The sequence below is a fragment of the Puma concolor genome, chromosome B3, assembly GCF_028749965.1.
Source record: "Puma concolor isolate L17-30 chromosome B3, mPumCon1.1.hap2, whole genome shotgun sequence".
NCBI classification, from domain to species: domain Eukaryota; kingdom Metazoa; phylum Chordata; class Mammalia; order Carnivora; family Felidae; genus Puma; species Puma concolor.
In genome coordinates, this window is record NC_141672.1 from 78,948,945 (window position 1) to 78,963,377 (window position 14,433).

The following is a 14,433-nucleotide window of genomic DNA, read 5'->3' on the forward strand; positions in this document are numbered from 1 at the left end:
CAAGATTCCTCTATATGCTGCCTACAACAGACTCATGTTAGACCTAAAGACACTTACTGAATGAAAGTGAGAGGAACAAAAAGTGTCTATCACGCAAATGGGTATCAAAGAAAGCCAGAATAGCAATACTTATTTCAGACAAAATACCCTTTATTTCTATGATTTTTCTTTGGCTGTGTACTGTATACTTTATTGATGGTACAATGCAAGGTGGAGCTCCACAAGCCCCTCCTTTTCTTCAAGGACTCTTGGATGCAAACTGTGGAGGTCAAGAGACATTCAGTGTGTTGAGGGAAGAGTTGGGGCAAAGACTCCCCAGCATATGAGAGCCTTTCTCTTCCTGTTGCTCTTGCTGGGGCTGGTGGTCCAAGGGGCTCTTACTCCTTGAAGGCCATGTGGATGATAATGTCTACCACCCAGTCACTGTAGCCAAATCCATCATCATACCAGGAAATGAGCTTGACAAAGTAGTCACTGAAAGCAATGCCAACCCCAGTATCAAAGGTGGAAGAGTGCATGTCACTATTAAAGTTGATACTCAGTGTAGCCCAGGATGCCCTTCAAAGGGCCTTCTAATGCCTGCTTCACAACCTTCTTGATGTCATCATATTTGGCAAGTCAAATCTATGACTGACATGCTGTGGGTGGGGGCATAGGAAGGCTATGCCAGAAAGTTTCCCATTCAGCTCAGGGGTGACCTTGCCTATAGCCTTGGTGGTGTCAGTAGAAGCAGGGATGATATTATGGGCAACCCCTCAGCCATCACACCACAGCTTCCCAATGTGGCAGTCCATGGTCTTCTGGGTGGCAATGATGGCATGGGCTGTGGTCACATGTCCCTCCACAATGCCAAAGTTGTCATGGGTGACCTTGGTCACAGAGGTCAAGTAGTTAGTGGTGCAGGAGGCATTGCTGACAATATTGAGGGAGTTATCATACTTCTCATGGTTCACGCCCATCACAAACATGGAGGCATCAGCAGAAGGGTCAGAGATGATGACTCCTTGGGCCCCACCCTTCTAATGAGCCCCAGCTTTCTCCATGGTGGTGATGACCCTAGTGGACTCGACAACATACTCAGGACCAGATTCATCCCATTTGATATTGGCAGGATCTCACTCCTGAAAAATGATGAGCTTTCCATTGACAACAAGTGTCCTGTTCTCAGCCATGGCTGTGCCATGGAACTTGCCAAGGGTGGAATCATATAAGAACATCAGGAACATGTAGACCATGTAGTGGAGGTCAATAAAGGAGTCATTGATGGTGACAATATCCACTTTTCTCGAGTTAAAAGCAGCCCTGGTGACTAGGCACCTAATACACCCAAATCCATTTATTCTGACCTTCTCCATCATTTCTCAGGGACACTGCTGGCACTACACCAGAAGCAGCAGCTTTCTGTTGAACAGGGAGGAGCAGAGAGCCCAAACAAAAAAGACTTTTAAATCAAAAACTATAACAGGAGACAAAGAAGAACACTGTATAATAATAAAGGGGACATTCCAACAAGAAGTATAACAATTATAAATATTTATGCACCCAAGTTGGAAGCACCCAAATATATAAAATAGTTAATAACAAATGTAAAGGAAATAATAATAATACAATAATAGTCCTGACTTTAACACCCCACATACAACAAGGGACAGATCATCTAAACGTTGTCAACAAGGAAACAATGGCTGTGAATGACACACTGGAACAATTAGACTTAATAAACATACACAGAATATTCCATCGTAAAACAGAATACACATTCTTTTCAATTGCACATGGAACTATCTCCAGAATAGATCATATATTAGGTCACAAAACAAACTCAAGAAATTCAAGAAGACTAAAGTCATACCATGTGTCTTTTCTGACTACATCCCTATGAAACTAGAAGTCAACCACAAAAAATATATCCAGAAAGAACACAAATACATGGCAGTTAAATAACATGCCACTAAACAATGAATGGGTCAACCAGGAAATCAAAAAACAAATTAAAAAGCACATGGAAAGAATTAAAATGAAAACACTACAATTCAAAACCTCTGGGATACAGCAAAGCAATTCTAAGAGGGAAGTTTATAGCAATACAGACCTATCTCAAGAAACAAGAAAAATATCAAATAAACAACCTAATTTTGCATATACAGTAGCTAGAAAAAGAACAACAAAACCTAAAACCAGCACAAGGAAGGAAATAATAAAGATTAGAGCAGAAATAAATGATATAGAAACAAGCAAACAAACAAACAAAAACACAACAAATCAATAAAACCTGGAACTGGTTCCTTAAAAATAAATCAAAATAATTGATAAACCTCTAGCCAGACTTATCAAAAATAAAAAGGACTCAAATAAAATCAAAAATGAGAGAGGAGAAATAACAACCAACACCACAGAAATACAAATAATTATAAGATAATATGAAAAACTATATGCCAAAAACTGGACAATCTAGAAGAAATGGATAAATTCCTAAAAAACATATAAACTACCAAAACTGAAACAGGAAGAAATAGAAAACTTGAGCAGATCAATGATCAGCAAACAAATTGAATCAGTAATTAAAAAAAAAAAGAAAACCCAACAAACAAAAGTCCAGGATCCAATGGCTTCACAAGCAAATTCCACCCAACATTTAAAAGGCGAAAGATTTATACAATCTGAAGAGAAACCAGAGTATTCCACCCAACATTTAAAGAGTTCATACCTATTCATCTAAAACTGTTCCAAAAAATAGAAAAGGAAGGAAAACTTCCAAATTCATTCCATGAGGCCAGCATTACCCTGATACCAAAACCAGATAAAGATACCACTCAAAAAGAGACCTATAGATATCCCTGAACACAGATGCAAAAATTCTCAATAAAATACTTGCAAATTGAATCCAACAACACATTAAAAAATCATTCACCACAGTCCAGAGGGATTTATTTCTGGGTTGCAAGGGTGGTTCAATATCTGTAAATTAATCAACATGATACACCACATTAATAAAAGAAAAGTGAAGAACATTATGATCATTTCAATAGATGCAAAAAGAATCCATTCATGATAAAAATCCCTCAACAAAATAGATTAGAGGAAACATACCTCAACAGAATAAAGGCCATACATAAACTCAGAGGTAATACCATCCTAAATAGGAAAAAATTGAGAGCTCTTCCTCTACAGTCAGGAACAAATAGGGATGCCCATACTCAACACTTTTATGCAACATAGTAATGGAAGTCTTAGCCAAAGCAGTAAGATAGCAAAAAGAAATAAAAGCATCCAAATCAGCAAGGAAGAAGTAAAACTTAGGCTATTTGTAGAAGACAGTATACTATATATAGAAAACCTGAAAGATTCCACCAAAAAGCTGCTAGAACTGACAGATGGATTCAGTAAAGTTTCAGGATACAAAAATCAATGTGCAGAAATCTGTTGCATTTCTATACACCCATTATGAAGCAGGAGAAGGAGAAATTAAGCAATCAATTCCATTTACAATTGCACCAAAAACCATTAACATACCTAGGAATAAACCTAACCAAAGGGGCGACAGACCTATAATCTGAAAATTGTACAAAACTTATGAAAGAAATTGAAGAAGACACAAAGAAATGGAAAAGCACCCCATGCTCATGGACTGGAAGAACAAATATTGTTAAAATCTCTATACTATCCAATACAATCTACACATTTACTGCAGACCCTATCAAAATACCAATAGCCTTCTTCACAGAACTAGAAGAAACAACTCTAAAATTTGTATGGAACCACAAAAGATCGTGAATAGCCAAAGCAATATTGAAAAAGAAAAGCAAAGCTGGAGGTATCACAATTCTGGACTTCAAATTATATTACAAAGCTGTAGTAATCAAAACCTTATGGTACTAACACAAAAATATACATATAGATAAATAGAACAGACTAGAAAACCCAGAAAGAAACCCACAACTATGTAATCAATCTTCAACAAAGCAGGAAAGAATATCCATGGGAAAAAGTCCCTTCAACAAATAGTGTTGCTAAAACTCAACAGCTACCTGCAAAAGAATGGAATTGGACCACTTTCTTACACCAGACACAAAAATACATTCAAAATTGATGAAAGACCTAAATGTAAAACCTGAAACCACCAAATTCTAGAACAGAATGCACCCATTAACTTTTTTGACATCAGCCACAGCAACTTCTTTCTGGACATGTCTCCTGAGGCAAAGGAAACAAAAGCAAAAATAAACTATTAGGACTACCTCAAAATAAAAAGCTTTTTCACAATGAATGAATCAAAAAAACTAAAAGGAAACCTATGGAATGGGAGAAGATATTTGTAAATGACATATCCAATAAAGGGTTAGTATCCAAAATATATAAAGAACTTATCAAACTCAATACCCAAAAAACAAATAATTCAGTTAAAATGTGGGCAGAAGACATGAACAGACATCTCTCCAAGAATACACAGAGATGCCCAACAGACACATGAAAAGATGCTCATCATTTATCATCAGGGAAATGCAAAACTACAGTATCACCTCACATCTGTCAAAATGGCTAAAATCAACAATACAAGAAATAACAGGTATTGGCAAGGATTTGGAGGAAAAAAAGGAATACTTATGCATCGTTGGTTGGAATGCAAACTGGTACAGTCACTCTGGAAAATAATATGGAGGTTCCTCAAAAAGTTAAAAATAGGGGCATGTGAGTGGCTCAGTTGGTTTAGCACTCGACTCTTGATTTCATTGTAGGTCATGATCTACCAGTTCATGAGATCGAGCCCTGTGTTGTGCTCTTCACTGAGAGCACAGAATCTGCTTGGGATTCTCTCTCCCTCTATGCCCCTCCCCCACTAATGTGTGTGCACCCACTCTCAAAATAAATAAACTTTTTTAAAAAGTTAAAAATAGAACTACCCTATCATCCAGTAATCACATTACTGCATATTTCCCCAACGAATACAAAAACACTAATTGAAAGTGATACATGAACCCCTCTGTTTATAACAGCATTATTTACAATAGCCAAGATATAGAAGCAGCCCAAGTATCCATGGATTGATGAACAGGTAAAGAAGATGTAATATACATATATAGGAATATTACTCATCCGTAAAAGAGAATGAAATCTTGCCATTTGCAACAACATGGATGGAGCTAGAGAGTAGAATGCTAGGTGAAAAAATTAGTCAGAAAAGACAAATACCATATTTCACTCATATGTGGAATTTAAGAAGCAAAACAAATGAGCATATGGAAAAAAGAGAGAGAGAAATCAAGAAATATACTCTTATTTATAGAGAACTGATGGTTACCAGTGGGGAGGAGGTTGGGGGTATGGTTAAATAGGTAATGGCAATTAAACAGTGCACTTATGATGAACAGCAGGTGATGTATGTAACTGTTGAATCACAATAACATACATCTGAAACTAACAACACAGCTAATTGGGATTAAAATAAAAAATTAAAATAAATAATTAGAAAGTAGAAAAGGCAAATTAAAAACAAATAAAGAAGAATATAAACAATACAAACAGAAATTAATGAAATAGGTAACAGAAAACAACAGAAAAAAAAAAAAATAGAACCCAAAGGAAAGAAATAATAAAGAGCAGACCAGAAATAGAGACTAAAATGACAATAGAAAAGATCAATAACACTAAGAGCTTGTTCTTTGAAAAGATAAACAAAATTTTCCTTTAACTAAACTAACCAATAAAAAATAGAGTGCTCAAATAAATGAAATCGGGAATAAAAGAGGTTGCAACAGATACCATAGAGTATGATTATAAGAAAGTACTATAAACATGTATACACCAACAAATTAGACAACCTAGAAGAATGGATAAATTCCTATAAACACATAATCTTCTAAAACTGAATCATAAAAAAATAGAAAATGTGAGTAGACCAACTTCTAGTAACAAGATGAACTGGTAATCAAAAACTTCTCAATAAACAGAAGTCCAAGACCAAACATTTTCACTGGTTAATTCTACCAAACATTCAAAGCAGATTTAATACCTATCCTTCTCAAACTCTTCCAAAACACTGAAGAGAAGGAAATGCTTCCCAAGCATTACCCTGAACCAACACTACACCAGGACAACATTAAAAAAAAAAAAAAAAAAAAAAAAATTACACGCTGATATCCTTGATGAATGTAGCTGTGAAAACCTTCAATAAAATATAAGCAAATTAATTTCAACAATATATAAAAGAATCATATATATTGATCAAGTGGGGATTATTCCAGAGATAAAGGTGATACAACATCCAAAGAAATCAATCGATATGATACAGGTTAACAAAATGAAGTATAAAAATCATAAGATCATCTCAATAGATACAGAAAAAAAATCATATGACAAAATTCGACATTTATTTCTGATAAAAATCTCAACAAAGTGGGTATAGAGGAACACACCTTAACATAATAAACGCCATGCATGACAAACTCACAGCTAACACCACACTCAATGTTGAAAAATTACAAACTTTCAGTTTTTCACTCTCATCACTTTTATTCAACAAAGTGTTCAAAGTTGTAACCACAGCAATAATGCAAGAAAAAGAAAAAAGGCCACTCAATTATGAAAGGAAAAATAAAACTGTTACTATTTATAGATTATGTAATAGTATATATAAAACAACCCTGAAGCTTCCACCAAAAAACCTTGAGGAACTGTTAAACAAATTCAGAAAAGTTTGAGGATACAAAATTAATACATATAAATCTATGGTGTTCCCTATACACTAATAACAAAATATCGGAAAGAAAAACTAAGAAATAAACCCCAACTCCAATTACATCAAAAAGAGGGGCTCATGAGTGGCTCAGTTGATCAAGCATCCAACTCTTAATTTTGGCTCAGGTCATGATCCCAGGGTCATGGGATCAAGTCCCACATTGTGGAGCCTGCTTAAGATTCTTTCTCTCCCTCTGTTCCTCTCCCCTGCTCACACTCTCTCTCTCTCAAAAAACAAAACAAACAAAATAGTAATCAAAACAATATGGTATTGGCATAAAAATAGACAGATCAATGGAACAGAATTGAGCACCCGGAAAAAAACCCACACATACACGGACAATTTATGTATGACAAAGGAGCCAAGAACATACAATGGAGAAAGGACAGTCTCTTCAATAAATGGTGGTAGGAAAACTGAACAGCCACATGCAAAAGAATTAAAGTAAACCACTATCTTACACCATACATAAAAATCAACTCCAAATAGGTTAAAGATTTGAACATAAGACCTGAAACCACAAAATTCCTAGAAGAAAATATAGTCAGTCTTGACATTGGTCTTAGCAATGTTTATGAATCTGACTCCAAAGGCAAGAGAAACAAAAGCGAAAATAAACAAATGGGCATACATCAAACTAAAAAGCTTCTACATAGCAAAGGAAACCATCATAAAAATGAAAAGAAGGGGCGCCTGGGTGGCGCAGTCGGTTAAGCGTCCGACTTCAGCCAGGTCACGATCTCGCGGTCCGTGAGTTCGAGCCCCGCGTCGGGCTCTGGGCTGATGGCTCAGAGCCTGGAGCCTGTTTCCGATTCTGTGTCTCCCTCTCTCTCTGCCCCTCCCCCGTTCATGCTCTGTCTCTCTCTGTCCCAAAAATAAATAAAAAACGTTGAAAAAAAAATTAAAAAAAAAAAATGAAAAGAAAACCTAATAAAGTGGAGAATATATTTGCAAATCACATATCTAGTAACAGGTTAATATCCAAAATATGTACAGAATTCACCCAACTCAATAACAATAAATCAAACAGATTTTTTAAATGGACAGAGGATCTAAGTAGACACTTTTCCAAGAAAGACATACTACCAAAAGGCACGTGAAAAGATATTTGTATATCACTAAATATTAGAGAAGTGCAAATCAAAACCACAATGAGACATCACTTCACGCTTGTTAAAATGGCTATAAGCAAAAGACAAGAAGTAAGGGTTGGAGAGAACATAGATAAAAAGGAAATTTCATACACTGTTGGTGGAAATGTAAATTGGTGTGTCCACCATGGAAAATAGTAGAGATTCCTCAAAAAATTTACATCTACCATATGATACAGCTATACCACTTCTGGGAATTCATTCAAAGAATATTAAAACACTAATTCAAAAAGATATATGTACCACTATGTGCACTGCAGCACTATTTTCAATAGACAATATAAGGAAGCAGCTTAAGTATCCATAGATACTTTATCCAATGGATGAAAAAGATGTGGTATATATAAACAAGATAAAACTACTCAGCCACAAAGAAAAATGAAATCTTGCCATTTACAACAACATATATGGACTTCAAGGCTATTATGCTAAGTGAAATAAGTCAGAGACAAATATTGTATGATTTTACTGATCTGTGGAATCCAAAAACAAAAAAGTAAAACAAACAAACAAAAACAATACAAACCCAAACTCATAGATATAGTGAAGAGATTGATGCTCACCAAAGGGGAAGAATATGGGGGGTGGGGGGTGAAATGGTCAATCGTATACTAATGAACAGTAACTAGACTTTTGGTGGTAATCACTTTGTCATGTATACCGATGTCAAATTATAACACTGTACACCAGAAACATATATAATGTTATATATTAATTTTACCTTAATAAAAATAAGCTGAAAAATCTCTGGAATGCTGATGATATCTTTTTAAAAGGTACAAACTACCAATAGACAACGAAAGAGAGGAATATATTGAAAGTCTTAGATATATTTCTTTTCTTATTATTATTTTGAGAGAAAGAAGAGCATGTGCAAGCTCGGGAGAGGGGCAGAGGAAAAGGGAGAGAGGGAGGGAGAGAGAGACAGAGAATCCCAAGCAGGCTCCACACCCAGCACAGAGCCCAATGCGGGACTTGATCCCATGACCGTGAGATCACGATCTGAGCCAAAATCACGAATCTGATGCTCAACCAACTGAGCCACCCAGGCGCCCCTTGCAGATATTCCATAACGAGAGAATATTAGGAACAGCTTTTCCAATAATGATGACAACATAGATTAATATGCACATTTCTTTAAAGACACAGACTACCAACAATTGAATTTATAGTTGAAAACTTTCTCCTAGAGAAAACTGCAGGCTAAAATTACTTCTCTGGTAAATTTTACCAAACATTTAAGAAAGAAACTACAACATTTCTACAAAACTTCTGCAGTAAATTTAAAACAAGGAAATATATTCTAAAAGGCCACCATTATCCTGATACTAAACTAGATAAAGCACTGTTTCATAACCCAACATCCACTGCTGATTTTAAAAACTAAATAGAGGGGCGCCTGGGTGGCGCAGTCGGTTAAGCGTCCGACTTCAGCCGGGTCACGATCTCGCGGTCTGTGGGTTCGAGCCCCGCATCAGGCTCTGGGCTGATGGCTCAGAGCCTGGAGCCTGTTTCCGATTCTGTGTCTCCCTCTCTCTCTGCCCCTCCCCCGTTCATGCTCTGTCTCTCTCTGTCCCAAAAAGTGAATAAACGTTGAAAAAAAAAAATATATAAAGGCCCATATCTTTAAAAAAAAAAAAAAAAAAAAACAAAAAACTAAATAGAAAGGAATTTCCTCAGCCTGATAAAAAGCTCGTATTAAAGACCTATACCTAGCATCATACTTAACAAAAAAATGAAAGTTTTTCTTATAAGAATGAAAACAAGTCAAAGATGTTCACCCTAACCACTTGTATATTCAGCACTACACTATTTGACCTGGCAAGTACAATAAGGAAACAGAAATGAATAAAATTATCCATACTAGAATAAAAGAAGTAAAATGTGTTTATGCACTGAAAAAATGACCATCTATGAGGAAGATCCTACTTACTCTGTAAAAAACCAAGAGGAAGTGAATGATTTTCCAAGTTTTCAAAATACAATTTCAATAAAAAAAATCTATTATATTTCTATAATTAGCAATAAACAATTATAAACTAAACAAAAATGCCATTTAAAACAGCACCAAAAATTAAAATAATTAGGAACAAATCTCAAGAAAGTTATGCAAGACCTGTTCACCCGAAACTATATAACATTGCTGAAATAAATTAAATGGGACTTCCATAGATAGCGAGATATACTGTTTCCATGGCTCACTCTTCATAAGGATTAAATAGATTCATCATGTAAGAATTATGTCACAGCTGTGAAAACACTCATATCAATATTTGATGTCCCAAGTTTTCTGAATCCAAAATATCAAAGATAGAAACAAAAGGCTATCCCATGATTAGTGAGAAGTCATATATCACTTATGAGATCTTCCTGTAAATCACTAGCTGTCTGCATACTCTCTTGATTGCTGCCTTCATCTCTTTATTCCTGAACGTGTAGATGACTGGATTCAGAAAAGGAGTGATGACTGCATCAAAAATGGCAAGAAATTTGTCCATCTGGGAATTGGGATGTGGCCATGTATAGACAAACATGGTTGGACCAAAAAACAAAAGGACCACAGTGATGTGAGCTGACAGGGTGGAAACGGCTTTGGATGAACCACCTGAGGAATGTTTCCAAACAGAAAAAAGGATGATGACATAGGAGATGAGGAGTATGAAGAAGGAACCCACACAGATAAACCCACTGTTAACAGTGACCATGAACTGCAATCTGTAGGTATCTGTACAGGCCAGTCTGAGGAGCCGAGGAAGGTCACAGTAAAAGCTGTCCAATACATTAGGACCACAGAAGGGTAAATTAACAATGAATGCTAGTTGGAACAGTGAGTGACTGACACCAAGGGCCCAGGCAGCAGCCAGAAACAAAATGCACATTCGTGGGCTCATGATGGTCAAGTAGTGGAGAGGCTTGCAGATGGCAACATATCTGTCAAAGGCCATGGCGATGAGCAGCACCATCTCCACACCACCAATGACGTGGATGAAGAAGATCTGGGCGATGCAGCCTCCAAAGGAAATGACTTTGTGCTTTCTGAAAAGGTCATAAATCATCTTGGGTGAGGTGGCAGAGCAGGCTCCCAAGTCAATGAAAGAGAGATTGGCCAGTAGGAAGTACATGGGGGAATGCAAGTGAGGATCAACGGTCACAGAGAACACAATGAGGATGTTCCCGGTCATGCTTGCCACATAGAGCACAGAGGAGAACACCAGGAGGAGAAGCTGGATCTCCCATGAATGAGTGAGTCCCAGAAACACAAACTCAGACACAACCGAGTGATTCCCTCCATCCATTGATCCAGCCAACTGGGCTGCCAATGAAATAAGAACTAAGAAAATGAGGAGGAAAATGTGATTATGGAGATAATAGGTCACAGAATTACTAATGTTTCAATATTCTTATGAATGAAAAGGATATAGTTATCTACTTCCTCAAATATAAAAAAAGCAAAAATCAACACACTACCATCACATGTGTGAGTTAAGACATAATTTTAAACTATCACCAATACTCTTACTGCAACGTTCTGTTCTCAAATGAACAGATTAGCCATGAACATGGACAGATGAGTACCCATGACATTCATTGTCTGTTTAAATCACTTTTGAGGGCGCCTGAGTGGCTCAGTCCTTTGAGCATCCAACTTCAGCTCCAGTCATGATCTCATGGATCGTGAGTTCAAGTCCCACATCAGTCTCTGTACTGACAGCTTGGAGCCTGGAGTCTACTCCTGATTCTGTGTCTCTCTCTCTGCCCATTCCCCCCACCCTCAGAAATAAATAAAAAAACATTAAAAAATTTTTTATTTAAATCACTTCTGATATTGACTATTTCTCACTTCTAACATAGTCCATCTTACTTTTATGTATGTCCTCATAATCTACTCCTCTTCCCAGAGTGCTCCCACAATTTTCTGATAAAAAGTAGGATGAGAGGAAAGCATGATTAACAAATCAATTGTCACCTTGAGTGAGAGAGTGACTAATATATGAGTTGAGACTAAATTAAGACTGGCTGTAGATTAAGATTGAATAAAGACACAGACTGGGGTATGTGAAATTGAACAGCCCACTAGTAAAACACTTGTTAGGTGGACTCTAAAAACGGAACAAGTGTTTTCCATCACATTTTATTATGTTCACTATCCTGGGTGCCTCTAGTTCCCATGCAATTTTTCTTAACTACAAAGCCCTAAACTGGCCTCAACATTGAATAAAAATGTCATGCCACTAGGATGCAAGGCTTTTTCCAAACCTAATAAATGTGTATTTGAAAGATTTCACCAGATTCTGCTAAGGTGCATGCCTAAAGTGGCCACCAAGGGTGTAACATATTTTTGCAAACAGCTTTTCCCTACCCATCCATATGAAAGTATTAAAGATCAGCACTTGGAATAGCTAGGATTGTATGTTTTAATTCATCAGTGTCTCATCCTCCCTTTGGTGTCAACCTTTATGTCCACTGACATCCCCACCCACACCATTTAAAGTGCTTAGTACCACCTGCAGGTAACCTGTTGTTGTGTGGTATTTTCCTGCTTACTGTGAAATCTATTCAGATATTTTATCTTCAAGGCAATTTGTATTTTGTACTTTTGATTTAGGATTATAAAATAAGAACGTCAAACATTAATAAATCACATTTTAAGAAGAACAGAGGATCTTTCTTCTTGATCTTAAACCACAGAATACAAAATGTGACACTGGAGATTCAGTCCTTTAATATGTATAATATTTATATGTGAAGTGGATGGTGAGCAGACAACAGTGTTCTATTTGTCTCTGTGTTCAGATACCTACCTCGATCATATCCTGTAATAGAGAGTAATTTCCAAAAACAGTAATAAGGTTGATTATTTTAGGAATTGATGAGGTACAGTAGAACGGTATAATGACATCCTTCATTTTTACAACTACAATTCCAGACTTTCTCACACAAAGGAGCATCTAACTGATGCCCTCAGTCATCCCAGACTGCAAAACACATGGAGACTATCACTGTGTCCTGCCCCCCATTCTGGGTCTCCACCACTAGCATGAATCTCTATTCTCAACCACATGTAGTGATTATACTGTTACCTCTTGAACTAACAGTCTACAGTCTCAAGGTGCACACTTTCTACTCCCAGAAAACTGGGACCTAGAGTAGGGGGCACTTATGCTGCTCATCCAGGGAGGAAAAGACAGCTCCAGCTCAGAAAAGGACTGACAGGATGGATATGCATGGGGAAGTGATAAAGGCACTGGAGACGGAGTCAGGAAACTCAGTAATTATTGAAAAAGTCCTAAGGCCTTGATGAGGAAAAGCACATTTCCCCAGCATAATGAGATGAAAATTCTCATGGAACTATATAAAGTCTATTTTGTCCATTTGGTCATCATTCAGATGAAAAACATGAGACCCATCAAAGTAAACAGAGTTTCCAAGATTTGCACAAGTGGCAATCTGGGGACCAAAACTTATGTGTCTTGATTCTTATTCCAAAAAGAAAAATCCTAGGGAAAACAATCAAGTAAAAGAATTTGTATTTGACTAGTACAATAGAAAATTATACCTGGGAAAGTGATTATTCATTGCTATTATAATTTGTATACTGATTCTTTGTATTTTGGTGGTTATGTAACTAGTCACTACAATGGTAAAAAATATAATGTTTCTAGGAATTCCATCCTTTGGTCTTTCTAAAAGATTTTTTTAAAGTAGGGGCGCCTGGGTGGCTCAGTCGGTTAAGCGGCTGACTTCGGCTCAGGTCATGATCTTGCAGTCCGTGAGTTCGAGCCCCGCGTTGGGCTCTGTGCTAACAGCTCAGAGCCTGGAGCCTGTTTCAGATTCTGTGTCTCCCTCTCTCTGACCCTCCCCTTGTTCATGCTCTGTCTCTCTCTGTCTCAAAAATAAACGTTAAAAAAAAAATTTAAAGTAATCTCTATACCCAGTGTGGGGCTCGAACACATGACCCCGAGATCAAGAGTCACATGCTCTACCAACTGAGCCAGCCACGCACCCCAGTCTCTCTAAATTTTATTGTCCTCAAAGGTCAATTAAAATCCCAAATACTTCTTGCAGCTTTTGTTAACCATTTTCCTTGATACTGATTTATTCTTTTGCTAACTCCTGTAAGTCAAAGAAAACAGTTGGAAAAAAAACATGAATTGTACACATACAAATACAAATCTAATGTATGATACAGCACATGCCAAGTGAATACTAAAATAAATATGTGGTCAGTTGGGGCGTGGGAAGGGAAATGTGCTATAGACATTCAAAGGTAGATGGTAGCTGGTATCAGCAAGAGCAGATGGATAGCAGATGGCTACCCTAAGAACACAGATATTGATCTGGTCCTTTGGGAATTATAATTGAATAAAAAGAGAGACACAATATGTGGAAAATACCTTGAATTATATAATATGAAAGTAACTTTTAATAGTAACCATCATTATGCATGTAGGTATAGCCCATACTATGAGAAGTTAGAGTAATAACCCCAGGCTGTAGTAAGGCAATGCCTTTAGGTCAGTGATCTTTACTATTTTTTATTCTCTC

The 14,433-nt window shown here is 36.8% G+C and overlaps 1 protein-coding gene and 1 pseudogene across 1 annotated transcript; both read right to left on the reverse strand.

Moving 5' to 3' along the window:
• Positions 1-377: 377 nt before the first annotated feature.
• Positions 378-1,423, reverse strand: LOC112856504 (glyceraldehyde-3-phosphate dehydrogenase pseudogene; annotated as a pseudogene).
• An 8,821-nt stretch (positions 1,424-10,244) lies between these two features.
• On the reverse strand, positions 10,245-11,183 carry LOC112856505 (olfactory receptor 4F3/4F16/4F29). Its single transcript, XM_025920089.1, has one exon. It carries the CDS (start codon positions 11,181-11,183, stop codon positions 10,245-10,247), a length of 939 nt encoding a protein of 312 aa, XP_025775874.1.
• Positions 11,184-14,433: the final 3,250 nt, after the last annotated feature.